At 39.5% G+C, this 21,273-nt stretch overlaps 1 protein-coding gene across 1 annotated transcript in view; it reads right to left on the reverse strand.

Moving 5' to 3' along the window:
• The window catches only part of UBE2K (ubiquitin conjugating enzyme E2 K), a 39,643-nt gene extending 19,237 nt beyond the window's left edge, over window positions 1–20,406 (reverse strand). The window contains exons 1-2 of the mRNA XM_066317093.1: window positions 20,226–20,406; window positions 2,250–2,343 (exon numbers count right to left, since the gene is read on the reverse strand). Coding sequence (XP_066173190.1) covers window positions 2,250–2,343; window positions 20,226–20,288 — 157 coding nt within the window. The 5' untranslated portion in view covers window positions 20,289–20,406. The remainder of the gene's footprint in view (window positions 1–2,249; window positions 2,344–20,225) is intronic.
• Between the last annotated feature and the right edge of the window lie 867 nt (window positions 20,407–21,273).

Here is a 21,273-nt window from a genome sequence, read left to right on the forward strand (position 1 = left end):
GCCATAATAATACTAAAAAATCAGTTAGCCCCCCAAAAGGGGTATTTACTATATCCCATAATTAAATGTACTCAGAGGTATGTAAGTATGTATGCATTTCACATGAACAAATTCTGCACTAAACATATTGCTGCTTTTCACTAGCAAGATATGCTGAGTATGTGAGCAGACAGTACCAAGCTTTTGAAATTCTTGTCTACCTGAATCATCCAGCATCACAGATCAGCAGACAGACATTTCAATCTTTTTTTTACCCTCTTCATGACGTGCTATACAGTTTTCAACTTTTGTGACACATGAGCACATCTTTAACTTCAAATAACTCTCAACTCTACATTCTCCAAAAAGGGCCCATTTTATAAACCAAGGTAACACTGACCTGGAGGAAAAGATGGCAAACTCTGACAAACCAACTCACCCAAGGATTCTTTTAATTTGCTCTGGATGGAAAACAAACACCAAAACCAACACCCCTCTACCACCATTCAGATGTTTCCTAGAATCCAACTGCTTATATACAGATGTTATTACAATACTAAGTTTTGGATTTACCAGATGAACTATACTACTGCAAAACAACAATTATGCTAAATTCTAAATAGAATGATTCACTTCCAAACAGATCACTAGCATGAGTCTGTATTTTAGGAGAACAGCACAGTACTCCTTTTAAATTGAAGGCACATATTACAACCAGAATAAATTGTTTCCAGACATTAGCTTGTGTCAACTATACATCAGCAGCTGATGAGATGGAGGCACATGAGAGAAGGGATGGAGAGGGGAAAACCACCATTATTTACCAGACTGCTGAGCAACTCTGGAAATGAAGTTCTGCAGGGCACCCCACCATTACAGCTGTTTTGACTTTTCTACTTTCTTTCTTCCAGACTAATTTCCCTTTTTGTCAGCTTCTGACATCTACCCCTGCCCAATATTCTTCCATGTTAACCACGTTAGGCTATTTCCTCAGTCCTCTTCTCTCCTGAGCCCCCAAGGCAGAGGAGGGGAGACTCTCCTTGCCCTCAAGTCCAATGTTGCTGCACCAGCTCCTAGTCCAGAAAAGCAAATCAAAAGGGGTGTCCTCTATTAGGGAAGATGTAACAACCAGATTTTCATTAGCAGTTACTAATGCTTTTGAGTGCACATACTTCTATAGCTACTAAACAATCTTCAGGTATTTTCTCCACCTGATGAGAATTTGTTTTTTCAAAATAATGACAAATGGCATGTGTCCAGTCTCAGGGGAATACAAAAGTCTCACTCTTAGCTCAAAGGCACAGAGCAACTAGAGCAACTGAAGAACTCACAAAATTATTTCATATTCCAACAAAACAATTTATTTGCCTGTGATATTCCTTGATGCATTTTTATTGAAAGTAGAAATTCAAATCAAAGTAGATACCTGGCATGGAAAAGTCGAGTAAAACAATGTTTAAAAGCTATCCAAAAGTTAAAAAAAAACCAAATTTAAAATCCTTATTTATTATGAAAGAACTTTAAATAGAAGGTACATCTGCCAGTTCCATATATATTATACAAAAAGTTTACAAGTATCAGCACTATTGAGTAATTTTGTATCTCTGAAAAAGCATGCTATATTAGCCTCTGTTAAAGCTTCTTTCTGGAACTTGCTTTGCTTTTACCAGACTTAAAGAAATGCATAATTACATAATAATTAAAGACACCAGCTTTAATAAACTAGAAAGTCAGTAACGTATAATGTTTGAAGAGAGCTAAAGATATGAAGTTATACTACAGAGTCCCCCACATCAGTATAAATTAAGTATTGGGACACATGGACACCCAAAATTAATCCCAAGTTTAACCTGCAACAGCATCACTGCTTGGGAGAGGAGAAATGCAATGTTTAGGAATGATCACCACTCTAGATCACAGAAATACATGTACAGTCTGAAGCTAAGTTCTTTAACGCTTAATAGTTAAGGAGCTCAAACAGTGGAGACAGTAAATAACTAAAATTCATAATTATACAAATTAAACTGCACAGTTTATATTTGTACATTGACGTAGATACGGGAGAGTCTATTCTGAACAGATCTCTCTTCAGGCAACACAGAAGCTAAATTGAAATAGTTTTTAAGCTTAAAATCTGTATTTAAAAAAAATCAGACTAGTTTTAAATATGTACCTCTACATTTTATGCTGTAATTATTTGTACAAACAAAGTATCTCAAGACATATGACTAGATATGTACAGTGATTGCATACACAAAAACTTTACTTGCCTTCATACGGTGTGTCCGGAGGTCCTGCTATTTCTCCTCTTAATTCTGTAAAATTCTCATCTACAAGATCTACTTTAATTTGATTTTTGCTCGTCTTAAAAATAAACAGAGAAACAAAGAATCATAAGTAAGCATTTGACATACAAACTTCCCCCAAAATAAGCTGTTTAAAATTTTTAGAACAGTACTTTAAAGTAAGAAAACATTTAAAAATATAGTAACCTAAAATTAAGCTATCTTACAGTTGAAATTTAACTTCATTAAAAACAGGCTATTTGTGAAACATTAGAAACTTCAATATTATTTATACTATCATAAGAATATCCAAAGTAATCCAGCAATATATCTAAAATTGTTCTTCTAAGTTGTCTATATTTTAAAATAACCATGATTTTTCAAATTAGCTATTAATTCTATATATCTAAACTACAAAATTCAACAGACCAAATTACACACCATTTCTTTTCATATTTAGATCAATTTATTTAAAAACAGACACATTTGTCACTTTCAATGGAACACGGAAAGACTTCCCCAAATGGAGTAGTATTTTTAACATAAAAATGATCTAAACAGAATATTGTAGTCCTAAGTTCATGTATATCTTTAATATTTAGGCATAACATACAATTTACTTTATATGCTTGAATTTCATTGTCACCTCCTCAACATTTTCACACCCCATATCAACTTCCTTACAAAATAAAAACAGTGTACTTTGATACTGGAGAAAACATATGTTTTCCAGAAACAGATTCTCAGAAGTGTTCAGCCAGAGCTACTCATTCCATTGAATTTGCTTTCCAGATCCAGAGAGCAGTATTAGTGAAAGTGATATAAATCTCCTAGCCAGGAACTGTTATTGGGAGATTACAAAGCCAAGTCTCCTTTTAGAAAGATGTACCATCAAGTTTTTAGAGGTAATTACAGGTTTTTCCATTCTGCTACTTCCATATACTGTGCTCACTGCCGGCAGTACAGATTTCCTCATTCCTGTGTTATTTTTTGCAAGAAAACTTAGCATCTTCCCAAATCTTTTGAAACTGTTCCAACTAGTTCTATACAGCTGTGCTTCTTTCCACCCTCAGAGTAAACCTGGTTGCTGACAGTTACTAGAGAAGGCTGAAGTCATACAAAGCTGATGGGTGCCATCAGCTGGTTCTTGAATCTATCAGTGATGTGAACCATTAGGCACACAGAACCCACTGGACAACAGCTGGGAAATTACTTCTGTTTCTTTCCTGCAAGTGTTCTATAGGAGCAGTCCCCCTAAAACAAAGAATGCTCTTCTGACCAGAGATGCTCACAGATACAAAGAAAAATCAAAGATTAGGTAAAAGCTTCACCATGTAAAAATCCTAATTCACTAAATTAATCCAGTGGTGAACTGGGAGCTTTTAACATCCATGGTCACATATATTTGACTTTAGAACTTGAAATCCCTTCAACCCACACCAATGAGGCAGCACCTGCAGCTCTCCACAAAGGCCAGGCACTGTAAAAAATTCCCTCCCTGAATTTGTGATTGATCTTACGTGATGTATCTTCTTGTAAGCTTCCCAACACCCCTTTTAATGTTTTTGCTCTCATGCTTCCAACTGGCAGCTTGTTCCAGCACCTCACAATTTTGAAAAGCTTTCTGAAGTACAATTAGGTAAAGTTACAGTCTGTTTAAGCCCACTTGTGACAGCATTTTTTTCCAGCTTCAACTAGTTTTTTTAATACATCTAGTATTTATTCCTTTGCAAAATATATGGCATTTACACAGATTTTCCAGCCTTAGTTTTGCTTTAAACAAGCTGAAATTCTAATTTCACCATGCTGATTTTTAAAAAATACAACCTTCTCTACTATGTCACTCCATCACCTAACCAGCCCTGCAAAAACAAAATTAGATGATATTTCAGAATCTGTGCCACGAGCACTCTGTTGCACTCACTGAAGACACATCACCAGCAGCAGAACCTAAGAAAGATGAAATCTGTCTTTTTCATGGCAGCACGACACAAGGCTCAGATCAAGTGGCAGGATTCCCAGCAAGGATTCCTGTAGAAGTTTTTGTCCTCTCCAGTGACTGCTCAATGCTTTGTCAGAGGTACTTCCCCTGTGCATGGCCTCTTTATTCCCAAAGCAGCACACTGGTTTAAATAACCAATACAGGTGAGTCACTGTAACTATCTGTGCAGGTACTGCAGTCACTCAGCTGAGCTTCTCCTGCTCTTCCTCTGCCAACATCACCTGGCAAGCTCCACCTCGATGGCAGAAGTTCTTGTTCTTTGCAAATAACTTTCCATTTAGAGGACTGTACTAATAGCAAACAGGACAAATTTCAGTGATACAATCTATGGTTAATCCATGCCGCAGCTTGTTTCATTTTCTACTTAGCATTCTACTTTTCTTCAGTGACCTGCACAGTCTTAAAGCAGCCTGGATATTCTCCTTCATATTCAATTTCAGTTAGTACCACACTAGCTGTTTTTCACAGTAAATTCTTCCCAACTCCATAAATCTGCTTAAAAGCAATCAAACACACAGCCTGTCACTAAGATTAGTTTCTTTCAAGAGTCAGTGATCCTGGTTCCCCACTTTGAGATGACTGCTTCTATTACTACAGCTGTAACTGTCTCCATGCCCTTATTTACCTTGCACAGAACCTAAAGGGAAAGCATCATTCTATACTGCACTGTTTTACTGCAGGGATTAATTTAGTTTTGTATTTATGCTTAAATTCTACCATGTCCTCCATATACCAAATCAATTTTTTCTTCATATAACTAAAGATCCTTTTTTCATGTTATTCTGACACTTTTCAAGGTTCAGCTCAGCTTCACCTTGACAAGTATTGCTTTATCCTTCATCCCTGGAGAAACAGCATCAAAGTGATTATTAATCAAATTAAATCTGGAGTGTTTTCCTAAAATATTTCTCTTTAATGAGGATCATGTAGGATAAAATTACTTAATTTTGCCAGTTCTACCATAATAAATCCCTGGCCTCCACCTCTACCAACAACACTAGTCTTCAAAAACTCTCTAACACCAACGATCTTAGCACAGAATTCATGAATCAACTTGTGATGTCACCTCACAAGTTTATTTTCCAGAAGCAGTTCTACAAAGACCTAAATACACTTCCACACCAAGTCTAAAACAGCATTACCGCCTGTTGATTCAGTAACAATTTAGTGACTAAATCACTGGGCTAGCAATGCCTGAAATATGAGCAATGCCATTACTCGCAGCATTTATTTCCACAGTTTCTCAGCTAAATTCAATAACAATACAATGCCCAAAAATCCAACAGCAAAATCCTTTTCTAGAAATCTTCAAGTCCAACACCAGCACAACTTTCCATTATCACACCTGAAAATTATTTTGATCAACACTGACCAAAAAACCTCAAACAACAAAGACAAGACAAAGGAAAATAGATGCAACATACTACACAATGCATGATGCCATTCCCTTTTTCTTGATAGTCTAGATGGATTATGGATAGCCATTTACCTTTTTTTATGCATCCTTTAATTCTAACTAGGGTCTAGTCTAAAGATGTGTTGTTTTTTAGACCAACTCAATTGCTAAGATTCTTTCTGCACTGCTATAGTCATACTTAACCAATTTTATTCTGCCTTGCAGAAACTAAACCCAAGCATAAGATACTAAACTAAAAGTATGATGCAGACAAGTTAGTGAAGATTCATATTATGCTCTTTTATTCACTACTAAAAGCTTTATCTCTAAAAAGAGACCCAAAGGAATCAATCCTTCATAAAGTGTCATTCTGTGAGCATCTTCCAAATATAGGACACTCAATCACATTTATCACAGTAACCGTTACTGATATTTTGACTTGTTTTCACCTGCTTCCTCTTAAAAAAATCCAGAATTATACTGTCTGGTTTTATATTTGAGTAACTTTCTTGCAAAGAACACACAATCCACTCCAGCAGAAAATTTGAAGACTAAGTTCTGCCACTGTAGAAATTTTAACACACATCTTCACTTCTACAAATGATGCCATAGGTTTTAGCTTTTATATTTTCCAGATTCTGAACTGCGTTAGTATGTAACTCTAAACTTCATATAAAGTGTTAGCAAGTTCTCCTCACAGTTTAGTCAGACAAAACAATCATTTTCCAGCCAAGAACCAAGGACACTTCTTAGACCTGAAGCTGAAGTTGCATCTTCAGGCCTAACAAGTATAAACAACAGTGAATTGAAGAGAGCAATCTGTGAGGATGGGACTTCATAACCTGAAGCTGTAACTGGACAATTAACCTCAACATGTAAACAGCCCAAAACTTCTAAAAGTGTGAAAATGTGTGTGTGATCCATTGTCCATCTTGGGTGTAGCCTCAGCCAGGCTCTTGTACTGCCCAAGGTGTATTCTTTGAAGGCCTTTTTAATAAATATCTACTTTATTCCTTTAACATTGTCTAGACTCTGTTCTAGATAGCCTCCAAAGGCATCCCTAAAATCATTTTCGAGGGCAGCTCTGGACTCTGTAACATCACTCTCAGCAGACAACAAACTCTTCTTGTCTCTCACAGTCTACCGAACTAACGAGGGCCTGTCTGCTTTCTGCAGTAAATCCAACCTTTTCCTGAGCTTTCCTTACCATTTCCTTTTCTCTTCTTCAACCTGCCTTTAAAAACCTCTTTCACTTCTTCATGGCCTATTATCCTCTTCTCTAGTCCAGCACCTTTACTCCTAAAAATCCAAAGTTTTCCTTGATACAAAATAAACACACAAAACCATTACAGATCAACAAAAGAGCATACTAAGACACGTTATTAAAAGCTGCATTGTTTTTCTAAATTTTATTTACCTCACAAACAAAATACTATTTACCTTATTTACTAAAAGCAGAAGAAAATTATAAATTCAAAGTCTGATCCCGGGATAAGTCTACTTCATAAAGACTGAAGCAGAGCAAAATGCTTTTTTTGGAAATAGGATTTACAAGCACATCAGGAATTACAAGCCTCCAAATTCTTCAGTTATTTTGATAAGGAGACTACCAGAGAGTCAATCTCGAGCAATCTGCATTAAAATGCCTATTATCAGAGCTGGTGATGTATGGACAGATGCTGATAGGTTAAACTAAAACTGAAAGAATAAGTTGTTTCTAATAATTTTTTCTTTAATTACATGGCCAGCAGTCTTGACATGTTGAATTCTCTTGAGTGGAAGCAAAAAAACCAACCAACCAACCAACCAAACCCAAACACCAAATAAATCCCTCACACTTCCCTGTCAGCCATAGCTACCAAACATCATAAACTTAATACTGGATGATGATGACATACAAAAAATGTTTTGAGAGAAGTTTTCCTAGAACCAACCAGCTCTACTTACTCCCCCCCATGACAATATCTCCACATTAGATCTTAAATCCCTGTATAATAAATCACTCTACAGAAAAATAAATGCATCCATTAGCAAACATACTATGTTTTTAACTCTTGGTGTCAAAACTAAAAAAGGAAATAATGCTTATTAGCAATATTAATAACTTCAGCATGTTATTTTTCAAATAATAAAGTGGTGTCAAATGGAATTATTAATTGCTGTTCTAGGTCTGCCTGTCTCTCCTTATATATTCAGACACCATGTGCAAATTCCTATCAAGTATCTTTGGGTATAAAGGTCAAGGTGGTAAACAGAATTTATAAAAACAAAAAAAACAGCACACATAAAACCACCTTAAACAGAATTAGATCTGGAATTTAAAACCCAGTGGCTACTTCTGAATTACATTGTACGGGGGGAAAAAAACCCTCCAACAACAACAAAAAGAACAAAGAAAGAAAACCAAGCAAAATCACAGAACTCTGTTATTCCATACAGGAATTAATTACCTGCAGTCTGTGATTTTTACTGGTCTTATAAAATGATTTTCTTCAATCTCAAGGGAAATATACTCTATATTGGATCAAGTACATTTTTTTTTTTAATTTACTTTGTTTTACAGAAGAGAACTCACAGAAAACTCTACAAACATATAGGTGCATATGTACGTATATAAACAAAACTAAACAAGAAAAAACTAACCTGAAAAGACATCTGTACATGATAAATGATGCATATAAACACTGCACTAAACTCAGCTAAGTATTAAAACTCTGTAATCATTCAAGGCTTTAACACCAGCCCCTTACACCTTAAGAAAGAATTTTAAGAAAATGACAAAAATCTTAAAGAACGTACATGCAAATATTTCAGCAAAGATTAGGGAATAAACTTGAAAAAATTCCTCTGGAATCTTCTCAACCAAGGACAAAGTTTGTGAAGGAGGTTTTGTACATGTAAAATATTTTCAATTACTAATTGCTTCTCCAATCACAAAAACAAAATAAAATAACTTCTTTTTCAGACAGGATTTTAAAATTATTGATTGATCTATGAGGTAAATTGGCAATAACCACTTTTGAACCTACCTAAAATCTAATAAAAATTTATTTAGTTCTTTATTACAGCCATGACTTACAAATGTGACATAGGTACTTTTGAATACCCAAACATTTTATACTGACATTATAAGGTTCAAAATTTAATAAGCCACATTAAGTAAGAAATCCTTCACTCTAGTCTGAAGCCATGCTAACAAAATTAAACTGTTTATACTATAAAGTTACTAGTGGCTTAGAAACTCTTTTTATCCTCCCATCCATTTTATATTCTAACACAAGAGCCTTATTCTACACCAAAATGTGGCATGAACAAGTCCCATCAGATGTACAGAAAAAGATCACCTGACTATCCCAGTGAAATCCACAATGCGAGTTTTGCACAAGGCCATGAGTACTCTGAGTCAACTTGTACTGAGCAAAAGACTCTGATATTTCAGTAGCAGTTTACTCCATTAAACAATTATTTAAATAAATTAAAAAACAAAACCAAGTCTGTTCTTATCTTATTTACCAACTCTTTGCAAATCTGTGGATAAATATTCAAAGGAATTTTGTTTTGTAATATTTACCTTGTTGTTTTCTTATGCCCTTTTGCTAAGGTACCATTCTCAACTTAGTGCAAATGGTTCAGGTCTCCCTCCTTCACTGATATGCCAGAATGGAAGATTCCTAATGAAGGCTCACCTCCTCAGCTGCTGTCTAAGAAGTCAACACCAGCCTCTCATCTCCCTTCTTCCCAAACTAACACTCTCCCTCCTTAACCCCCCTGCTACCCCAGAGCAGGCCACAGTAAGTACACTGCATCCACTCAGTTCACTCTTTCACAAGAAATGGGAAAACATAAAAAAGGAAGGAGGTATCACTCAAGTAGGAAGCAAAGTGCAGTGCACTGTCCTGTAGCAAAATGGTAGTTTCAATTTACCAAAAAAAAAAAAAAAAAAAAAAAAAAATTAATCCCACTGCCATCCCCTCAAAGAGCTACCAAAGCAAAAGGGAATAGTTCAATACTTCCAAAACATTTCTTCAGACTCGCTCCAGCTTCAAAGTCAATATCAAGTGCATATCCTGAGCTTGTTATTATTAAGAGAAGCAGAAATGCCACATAATTACCACAGTGCCATGAAGCAGACACGCTGCACTACCAGCTGAGATCAGCAGATCACACCTGCATTCCAGGGCCAGCACATGCCGACCTTCAAAGCACAGAGCAATGGCAGAGTGAAACAATCCAGCGTCTGGGGCAGGGCAAGGAGGAGAGAGGAAACACTTCCCTCTAGAGCACATTAAAGAGCAGTTTTCTACATAAGAAAGAGTCAATATCAAGAAATGTATTTCCTTAAAAGCCTCCCATGTTCTTTAAACCTATCAACAACTTCGGTCATCAAAGTTCTACCAGATTTCACATTCCATTTTATCCCCCTCTATTAACATACATTTTCTAGGGTTACATCTGTTCTAGTAAGACTAGCTGACATTGTTTTTGCACACTATTTGTTTCATTTACTGATCAAAATACTATGTTACTAAAAAGTAACTTGTACTTTAATGTATCTAAGGAGATACAAGTATGAATACTGTGAGAATTCTGCATTACTGGTGGTTAAGACAGTCTAGAATTTTTGTATTTAACACAATTTTACTTATTTAATCCATCTCGTTAAAATATTTTATTAAAGAATATTATCAAGAGATTAAATCTGTACCAACCTTAAAATTTTGGATGACATGGTAACATACAAGAAAAACATTTTCTCTTCCTGTCAGAACACAAAATATCTCAAATATTAAAAACATCTTCTTTTTGCAAGAGTTAGACCTGGAGCACCATGAAGTTTTTGTGGAATTTTTTTAATTTATGGTAGGTAAATACCCACTTCTACTAATGTTCAGCTGTTAAAACATGACTCCACCAAAACACATAAGAGACTGTACTTCCACAGCACCTTAAACCAGCCTAACAGTGGCTAAGGCCCTACTTCCCTTCTGAACATAAAATCAATATAAAGGAGGAGGTAAGATTTTGTGTAAGCATTCACACAGCTGCACAGCAAACATCAGAAATAAACACATTAGCAAGACAGATCTTTCATTTTAACCCAACCCCTGATTTGATTCACCACAAACACTGGTGAGACAAAGGAGCACAAAATCAAGATGACATGAGTCTGGAAAAGGAATGTGACACTGCTTCCTGGAACTGCCTTAGGACAAGTTAAAAGAATTCTGAAACTTCAGCCCTAGTGTGTGTGTAAACTATTTCTGACAAAACCATGGCATCAGTCAGGGAGACAGAGGTGTAACTGACACGGCTCTCCTGGCACAAGCCCTAAGCGCAGTCACACAGTCATTGCCTGTCTCACTAAGGGCTAGTGTGGTTAAACTGCTAAAGCTCTGCCATGAAAGGTGTGTACATAACTGCACACATACTCTCCTGTACTGCTCTAAGGGCCCCTGCACAGGCTGTGTCGAGCTATGCAAGATACTTACAGTACCTTGGAGCATATTTTGTGTGCAGGAGTTCCCCAAGACATGCTATGAGCGCACAAAGACACTCGACATCAGTTTGGCCATAGTGCAAAGGACTCCTGTTCCCTTCAGGAAAGTAAGGGGGGAAAGAAATGATGCATTTTTCCTGTCTTTTTATGCACGGTTCTGGTTTTGCTGTAGAACTGGAATACCCTGCAGATAAAGCGTGCTTCAATAATCATTTTGAATCATCCTTTGAATTAGTCGTTTTCTGAACATACAAAACCATTTGATGCAGACTCTGCAGTTAGTTCTGTGTATCTACCCTACTTAGGTTAGCAAGCCCACATATAAAGGAATCACAGAATTCAGTTCATTTTCAATTGATTATGCCAATTCACTCACAGTCTCAGAGCTTGAAGACTTGTGAAAACAGCTCAGAACAGTTTTTCTGTACTAGCTTCCCACATGGACACCCTTATTCCAAAGTGGAAGGGATTACCTAAACACCATGAAGGCTCTAAGAGCTTCCAGAAAGGGAGAAAATACAACACAGCTACCATGATTCCATACATGTACACTTCCCTATTTCATCACAACCTCCTGTACTTCAACACATCCTAACACAGCAAATACTCAAAAATACTTTCTCACAGTTCTCTTTCAGCTAAAAATAAAAAGTGAAATATTTTCAGCTTGAGCTAAAATACCTGTGTAAGTAAAATATGGACTAATGTATTTGTGGGTTTGAGTTTTTTTCCCCCCTTCCTAAAACACTCTATAGACATATTTAGAATCTGAAGACATGTTACCTTAAACCTGCCCTTTTTAAAATAACTAGATTTACAGTCTTTCATTAGTCTCTCCCAATGAACTGTTGATCATACTGGCTAATAATGAGATAAACTTAGGAAATCATGAACTTCAATTAGTTTCCTTCAATTAAGTGTTTTGTGACAAGGTAGACAGGACAGCCCCTAGCAACCCACCAGAAGAACAATACACAGGGTGAGCCCAGCTCTCTGACACTGGCATAGCCAAACTGGAGTTATACTGCAGGACTGACTTTCACAGTGTCCAGGGAAGCAGAACACTGAATGAAGTGTGAACACTGACATTCACAGCATCTCCCTCCTGTGCAGACACTTCCAAGGACAGACAGGAGCAGTCCATGACTTTAGCACAGTTCTGTTGCAATATACTAGATTAACAAACACAGATCTGGTACTCAAACAAAGTTATTTTTGCTACTCACAGAGATACTTTATTTATGATGCACATACTATTTTGTTAAATACTCAGGGCAAGCATATTCAAGTGCTTCAAACTCAAATATTCCAAATATTAACAGTGATATAATTTCAAGGGAAAATGCTGGGTAAAGTCAAGAGTACAGAAGTGAACAACATCCAACTCAGAATATTCAATGATTCTGTGAAGCATCCTTAGAGTGCCATACAGAATATTATCTGCCAAAATTCCTACTCTTTGCCATAAAAGAACTAAACTTATTCCTTTTCTACATTTAAATTGCAGCAATTTTACTTGGTTTGTCAAAAACAAAGATAGCCTGCATCTTAATGATAAACTTTCCCTAAAGCACTTTCTCAATTTAATACCAGCAGCAATTATTAGTGTAAAAGTGATGAAGTATAGTAATGACAACAGTCCTTATTAGGATGATGAAATCTAGGAATCTAGAAACCATTTAACAGGTAAATAATTTAAGAACTGCTCTAAGCACCTGCACTAGAGCTTAATGTAAAACCAAGACCACTGGATTTTTAACCAGCACTTTCTTGCAGTTTATACTTACACAAATTTACTATGATAAAATGTTAACTTTTTTTAAATCTCATACTAAATAAAGTGAACTAACCTTAGGACTTGTACACTTCCTTCCTATTAAAGCCAAACTCCTGGAAACAAGCACAGAAGAATGAGTGCAAGACTGGAATTGGTAAAGGACTGGCTACTTTCTAGCACCACTTTATGTTCACAGAGGATTGTTATCAGAGGGTACCATCATCAGCTGCAATCTATCCCCTCATCCTAACCTGACCAATCCACTCTTGTAACCAAGGGCTGCTCTCTTTCCTCAGATTTTTTATTATGTTTTCAAATGAGTCTTACTCCAGTGCAGACTCTAGTTTTTCTTTTTCCGTTTTCCACTTACTCCAAAAAATTTTAGGATTCTGCCAATTGATTTGTAGACCCCCTCACTAGAAACCTGGACCCAACTGGATATATATCAACATTAAAAAAGTCACCAACTGAACACAGGAAAAAGCAATAGATCTAGCCTTCCATGCACAAATAGTCCCACTACCAGTACTTGGCAAAATCATAGGTCTGCTCAAATGATCACTGATACTGTATATTTTAAATCACAGATTTAAGTAGTATTCCTAATACTAGTACTGATCAGTATCTACATAAAAAGTGCCTGATATTATATTCACAGAACTTGAGAAACAGCTACATGGTTCAGATAAAGAGGCATTAACTACAAATAACCTAACAATTCTGAAAGATCATCCCAGATGTGAGAATAACATGCAGTCTTCTCACCACTTACAGCAGTCTTCTCACCACTTACAGCAGTCTTCTCACCACTTACAGCCAAACTTATTTGATGGCAAAGACCTACAGATCCATTCTCCATTATTTTCCAGTACAAACTAGAAGATACAAGCAACACACCACAGACAGGATTAAGAAAATCAAAGATGCACAGTAATGGTGTTTCACTGTTCTTTCTATGCCGTTATAGGAAACAGATCTAAACTGTCTTGCCTAAAACTGTAGGCATGGCTAAAAACACAGCAGACAAAATTATTTTTGGCAATGTACAAAAGATTCCACAAACAACTATTTCAAAGTTAGGATGATCTTCACATTTCAGAGAAATGAAGCTTAAAGAAGTAGTACAAATTGTGTATTTTTTTCTACTTTCAGGGTTCCAAACCAGAACTTTTTCAACATAAAAACCCTGAAAGCTTCGCATCTACCAGAAAGACCCAGCCTCCAACTTGAAAAGGAAGAGGATTCATTATTGTCATACAACAGTGAAAACTTTTAAATGAAAAAGAAATGGTCTGCTTTAAAATTTTTCTATTTGTTTACAGGGGAAGGTTTTACCAGATGTGGCAACAGAGTTGGAACCCTTTTGTGTTTTCTTTGACAAACAGAAACAGTAATTAAAAACCAAACTTACACTAGAGATTCTGTAATCATGCAGGTAGAGACGGCTGAGTGGCTTCTAGTCCCTACCTCCTGCTCCAAGGAGGTCCAATATGAGCAGGTTGTTCAAGAATTTGTTGAGTTTTGAACAACTCCAAGGACAGAGATTCTGCAATCCTGCTGATCATGCTGCTTAAATGTTTGACTACTACCACTGTAATTTTTTTTCCCTGTGTCTGGTCAGAATTTCTCATGTTCCAGCTTGTGTCTGCCACCTCTTAATCATATTCCCATGCACTTCTGAGACATGTCTGGCTCTTCTCAGTAGCCTTTCATTAGGTATTTATAGATAACAGGAAGATGTCCCTCTCAATAGTTCTCTCAACAACATCAACCCTTTCACCCTCTCCTCACACATCTTGTGCTCCAGTTCCTGAACCATGTTGACAGTTTTCTGCTCAGTTCATTTGAGTATGTATCTCAACACAAACCACCACAGATGTTCTCACAACCACACAACAGAGGTGAAGAATCACTTCTCACTACCCACTGACTATATTCTTGCTAATGCAACCCAGTATGTGGTTGGACTTCTTTGCCACCATCACAGTGGTGCTTGCTCTTCACTAGGTCATGAAGTTCTTTTCCTGCTAGACTTGTTTCCAGTCAGTGTCCTGACTGTACATACGGATGCATGGAGTTACTTCCCCCCAGGTGCAGGACTTGGCAGCTTCCTCAGCTGAGCTTCAAAAGGTTCCTGTCAGGACACTCATTTCTCCAGCTGACTAAGATCCCTTTTTGCATGGCAGCCCCAAGCTCTAGTGTGCTAAAACCCCACTCTCACACGTTTTTAATCATATGCAGGCCTTCTGAGAGACTGAGGAGAGATTGGTACCAATGTAATAACGACACTTTAAACATTCTTATGTTTACACCTCTTTCTACAGTCAAACATTCTTTGTTTACACCTTTATGCCTTTTAATCAACACTCAAGTTTTATTCATACAAACAGCTGCCCTGGTTTTGGTTGGGACAGAGGTAATTCTTTCCTAGTAGCCAGTACAGGGCTGGGGTTTGGATTTAGTCTGAGAATAATGTTGATAACACACTGATATTGCTGGGTACAGCTTACTCTAAGTGAAGGACTTTCTATTTAGTTTCCTATGTTCTGCCAGCGAGCACATGCACAAGAAGCAGGAGGATGCGTGGCCAGGACAGCTGGCCCAAACTGGCCAAAGGGATGTTCCATCCCATAGAATGTCACCCTCAGTATGAAAACAGGGGGGATTGGCAGGGAGCTGCTGACTGCTGCTGGGATGGGCTGGGAATGGCTGAACAGGTGGTGAGCAATTGCACTGGGCATCCCTTGTCTTTCTCTGGTTTTACTCCTCTCTCCCTCATTGTAATCTCCCTCTTCATTACTACTGCTATATTTTACTTTTTTAAAAATTATTAAACTGCTCTTATCTTAACACATGGGTTTTACCTTTTTCCAATTCTATTTCCTAGCCCATGATGGGGAGTGGGGCATCTGACTGAGCAGCTGCACAGTACTTAGCTGCCCCCAGGATTAAACAATGACATCAATCCCACTGCACTCACTAAACCTCTACTGACTTCCATGTGACTACTCTTACAATTCAGAAGTTAAGCACGTGCATCAGAATAAAATGGATACTGTTTAAAAAATATATGTTGCTGATTCAGGAAGCATAATAGAAGACATCTCATTCTTATGAATACCTGCATTGATTCTACACTATAAATAGGAAGAAAAAACAAGATGAAAGCACAATTACAGCTAGAAGTTTCCACATTAGTGAATTCAGTATCTAGCACCCAAGACTGCCCATATATAAACAAACTAAAGGAATGAAGTTTTTCTGAAGATTAAATATCTATGGCTTTTCCAAACAGCAAGAAATTTTCAGATATGTTACTTAGTATCTTACTATATACTGCCATAAATCACAAGACCACTACAGGCAATGATAAAAGCCAACACAAGAGCTACTCGCTAGGTTTTTACAAGTCTAAGAAAGTCTAAGAAAGGCATGGCAGACTGCAGTTATTTTTCCCTTCCCTTTTGCCTGTAAATCACTGAAACACACAGCAGACTCCAAAACAAACACTCATTTCCTTCTTGGAAATCAAGTTCTTGAAGTTTTTGTTGTTAACCTACTATCTTTGCTTGAATGCTGTTTTGGGTTCAAGCACGTTACAAATTTCAACTGCAACTTCGTATATCTGTTCATGAAGCCACTTATATTCCATAACTGCAGCTGAGTTTAATTTACTCTCAGCTCTACCTGGATTTACCTGCCATAAATGTCTCTTCATATATGCAAGAGAAGAACACACTTCATGGTACATATACCAGCAATTGTCTTCTTGCTAGAAGGAAGCTATGTTTCTCAATGTGTCACCTTCAATATCAGATTAGAGTTTTCACTGCAAAAGGTAGAAAACACCTTATATTTCTACATGGTAAAAAAAAAGTGGATGGCCAATTAAACACTGAATTCTTCACCTCTAGCACAGCATAATTTCTTCAAAGTAAACACTGATGCTTTATTAAATTACAAAAACAAGTCACACATAATGTTTAACATACCTGATCAATTACAACACATCTCAGCATCAGTCTTTAAACGACCACAAGATCTTTCAGTATGTTTCTACCAATTATTAAATGTCTGGCAAGTTCTCCCTCTCACAAGATATCTACTTACAAACAGGGAGCAGGTAAGGATTTGGCTACCCACTGCAGCATTCCAGCAACTTTATTTAAAAATAATACCAGCTAACCTTCACTACAACTTTCACCTATTTAGTAAAAGCAGGATACTATTCTCCTTCCATCTCTTTATTGGTTTCTCCATCACGCTGCAGCTTCACACTTTTGTTCAAAATACATTTTGTAGCTTTAGAATTTCAGCCCATAAAACCAACAAGATAACAGATCAATGAAATGACAGAACAAGAAAAGAGATAAAGTCGAACATCTGATCCCTTGCCTACACATATTCAACCAGACAAGTTATTACCTAGACTAACTTAAAAACTTCATCTTTGTTACAGAGGCACAATACCTTGCCTACCTTGGAACTGTAAAGCTTTCTCCACACACAAAAGTAAAACGTTTAAAAATCATATTCTAAAGAGCAGTCCTAACAAAGAAACTTTAGTTAGTTTTATCTATTTAGTTCAAATATTTAAGAGATGCAAAGTCACAGGCATCTCTCTTAAATAACCAATACCCTACTTCTTAACGTAATGTCACGTTTATAACAAAACTGGAAATAAAGCAAGCAGAGCAGAAGCACTTTCCTCAAGCGTGAAAAGACTTCAAATCCTTTCACAAAACACTCAAGAAGTCCCAGACTCAACTTGAAAATATGGGTGATCCTTCATCTCTTATCTGTAAGCCAGAGAGCAAGGTAGTTTTGCACATTTTAGTTATTTCCCAGAAATTGGATTCAAGGAAACAGAAAGTGCTAAGTAATAGGGAAAGTATATTTAGTCCTGAGCAGCAAGGATTCATAGATATTTAACCATGGCAAGGATAAACACACTTTACAGAATTCTTTCTTCATTTGGAATTTAGCACTTCCAACACATACTTCAAATGCAGAAGGAATTAACTGCCATCCATTAATTTTGAAAAAACATTTCTGGTTCCACCACTCTATTTCAGCACAAAGGTGAGCAGTGGAAAAAGACAGAGAACAAACTTCCTACATACTTTTCTCCCTGTGTGCCTACCCCCTTTCCAGGCATTTGTGCTCCTATTACACCTGTGAGGAAATGGAGGGGGGGGATGACGACTGCTCTTCAAGTAGTTCAAAACACTAAATCAAAAATAATTTAGGAACAGATAATGTGAGCCACTTTGCCTTCAGAGAGGGACTCACAAACTTCTAAACAACAAATTTAGCATTGCCACTCATTTAGAGGATTTCTTTTTGAAGAAACCAGGTTTAATGATAATTTTACGTAATAGTAACGAAATTCCTTTATCTTTGTTTTGCGATTTGTAGTATTTAGTTGGGACCTCCATTCATCATCCCACTCCATACGTTTTCACACCCAGCAATGATGGTTTGACTATAGTTTGACTGGCCTGGAGTGCACAAATGCTCTCAAAAAAACTTTGCTTGCAACTTTGATAACCACTGAGTAACACTAAAATTTTGCATTCAAGACATGGGAGCTAGTATAGTCAGTAAACACCAATTTTATACCTACTAATATATCAGCATGACACTTATGTAGCTTGCTAATAGCAGAAGAAAAAAGAAATATCAAGAGTCTGCTATACTATGATTTTGAAATTCCATTAATTGAATTCCATAAAAATTATGACCTTTTTTCTGGCTAGCTTTAGGCAGCGCAAAGGCTATTTTATAATAATAGCAATTTCCAAAATTCTGCAACTGAGTCCTGCAGACTAAACAAACAGAAATAATCAAAAATGTGCACACTGGATCAAGCCTTTACAGTAAGAAAATTTACCATGGACCTCCTCCAAAACCTATGTAAGTTAAGGTTTTCTGGGTTTATTTTTGTTGTTGTTGTTGTTTTTTCTACAAAGCAAAGGGAAAGGGATTTGAAGCCTTTAGAAAGCACTTCCAAATAGACTTCTTTGTTTCCACAGTATCAGCTGGTTATACAGGGTATGAGGTCTCCATTCTCTAGCTTTAGTATAAAGGTATCCACCTAGAAATTTCTCTTGGTCTCCACGCAATTCTGTATTTGCTGTGCAATAGCTTGGCAAATCAGCTGGGGCTCTAAATGCAGCTGTAAAACAAGGCCCTTACATTTTTCTAGAGGCTAGTTCAACCTGCATAGCAACAATGCTGCTGGCACACAATTTAAAAGTACATCAACTACTGCTACCCTAAACGTGTTTTTCTTAAGCCACTAGTACTTTTCAAAAATTATCCTCTCAATTTTCTCTCCGTGAATACGTTCATATTTCTGAAACACCAGCTTTAAGAGTTACATATTCACATTAATATTTCACAAGGATCTAACCTGCAACATCATCCCAAGTAGGACGACAATGACGACACAACCATTAAAACCCATCTGGCTGACGTCCACCAACTCAGACACAGCCACAGCAAAGCTGTATTGATGCAACCCTGCAAACACTGCTTTATATTCCCCCAAACTGATCAGAACTTCTTTACTGCTGCCCTGAAAGTAGTCAGCCTCTCTTACTGACCACCACATACCTCTGAACATACTGATCAGGAGTAACATGACTGAAATGAGTGGGGCTTTAAAAGCATCCATCTGAAGGTGAGTAAGCCTGCAGTGGGATAAAGGAAGTTCGCATACAGGGAAGCTAAACGGGGGTGTAATATCAACCGATACAAACCCCCAAACATTCAATCCGTGCTCTGCAGCCTCTGGCACCGGCAAGCCAAAGGGGTCGGCTGAAGGGGTTGTGCGGGATCACGTCCCCCCATCTCACCCTCCCCAATGCTCCTCACGCATCCCTCGCGGTGCGGCGCGGCCGGGCGCGGGAGGGCGCGTGCCGGGGGTCCCCGCGGAGCCGGCCCCACCCGGCCCGTGGCCTCCGGCCTGGCGGCGCTCCCGAGCACCGACCGCCGGCAGCCCTCGCCGGGGGCCGGCCCGCCCAGCCTCTTCGGGCCCTGCCGCCGCGCTTCCTGCGGCCCCCTCCTCCTCCTCCCAACGGCCGGCGGGCCCCGTCTCCCCAGGAATCGCCATTCCCCTCCCAGATGCCGTGGGACGGGCCCACCTCCAGCACGGGGAGGTGGGGCCGAGGGGGGTGCGGGGTCCCCGCGAAGGCCGGCGGGGCGCCCGCACCGTCCGCTGCTGCCCACGCTCGCACGGGGGAGGGTGGCGGCGGCGTGCAGGGGGAGCGGGGAGAGGCTCTGACCTCTTCGCTCTTCAGCACCTCCTTGAACTCCCGCTTGATCCTCTGCACCGCGATGTTGGCCATCTCCGCAGCGGGCACCCCTCGCCCCCTCCGCGCCGGGCCCAGCGAGCTCCACCGCCGCTCCGCTGGAGAAATCCCGGCCCTACCAAAATGGCGCCCGCGCCGAGCATGCGCGAAAGGGCCGCTGCCGCTCCTCAGGAGGGGCCGCAGCAGCGCGGCCGGAGCGGCACCGGGGCGGTGGCGGCGGGGCCGGGGGCGCCGTGGCTGGACGCTGCCGATGGGGCGGCTGCGGCGTGTGCGCTCCGGGCCGCCTCCTCCCCGCTGGCCCCAAAGGAAGGGTGCGCTGCCCACCTGTGGAGGCGCAGGGGTTCGCCCCGCTGGCCGCCCACCCGCCCGTCCCGGGAGACGCCTGCCCGAGCCGCTCGCCCTGTCACGGGCCGGGCGGGCCCGTGGCGAGAGCGTGAGGAGGCAGCCCCTCGGGCAGAGCCCCGCCGCGGGCGGGCCCCGGGGCACCGCTGAGGCCGTTGTGTCGTCATGGCTCCCGCCCGGCCCTGCACCCGCAGCCGGCCGAGCCCCGGGGCACCGGGCCGCCGAACGGGTCAAGGAGCGCCCTTGGGAGAGCTGGGCCGGGTCCGCGGTAGCGGGAAGAGTGTCTGAGGTGTCGCTGAGGAAACAGCTGGCTTAAGGAGCAGCCGGTGTGTGTGCTGGTGAAGCCCCTGAGCAGAAAAAACGGGGCTCTCACGTAACTTGAGAATCTGCTCACCCAGAACAGCGGTTCTCATCTATTTTTTTTCCCCATTATGCTCGGCAGAGAAAAAATGTTATTTCTTACACGTCCCCTCCCGGACGTGCTCCTCGTCCTCTTCCCCCTTCCCCCTGGAGACGCTGGCGCCTCCTCACACGGGACCAGGGGAACATGCAGGCCCAGAAACAGGTTACTTAATGGGGACAGAGAAAGAACTGCTCATTTTTGCAGATTCTGCTACGATGTTTTAAAAGCAGAGTAAAAGGCAAAGGTCAGCCCTGTCTAATGGGCATTTGATTGCAG

This window comes from Sylvia atricapilla, chromosome 4 (genome assembly GCF_009819655.1).
Source record: "Sylvia atricapilla isolate bSylAtr1 chromosome 4, bSylAtr1.pri, whole genome shotgun sequence".
Lineage (NCBI taxonomy): Eukaryota > Metazoa > Chordata > Aves > Passeriformes > Sylviidae > Sylvia > Sylvia atricapilla.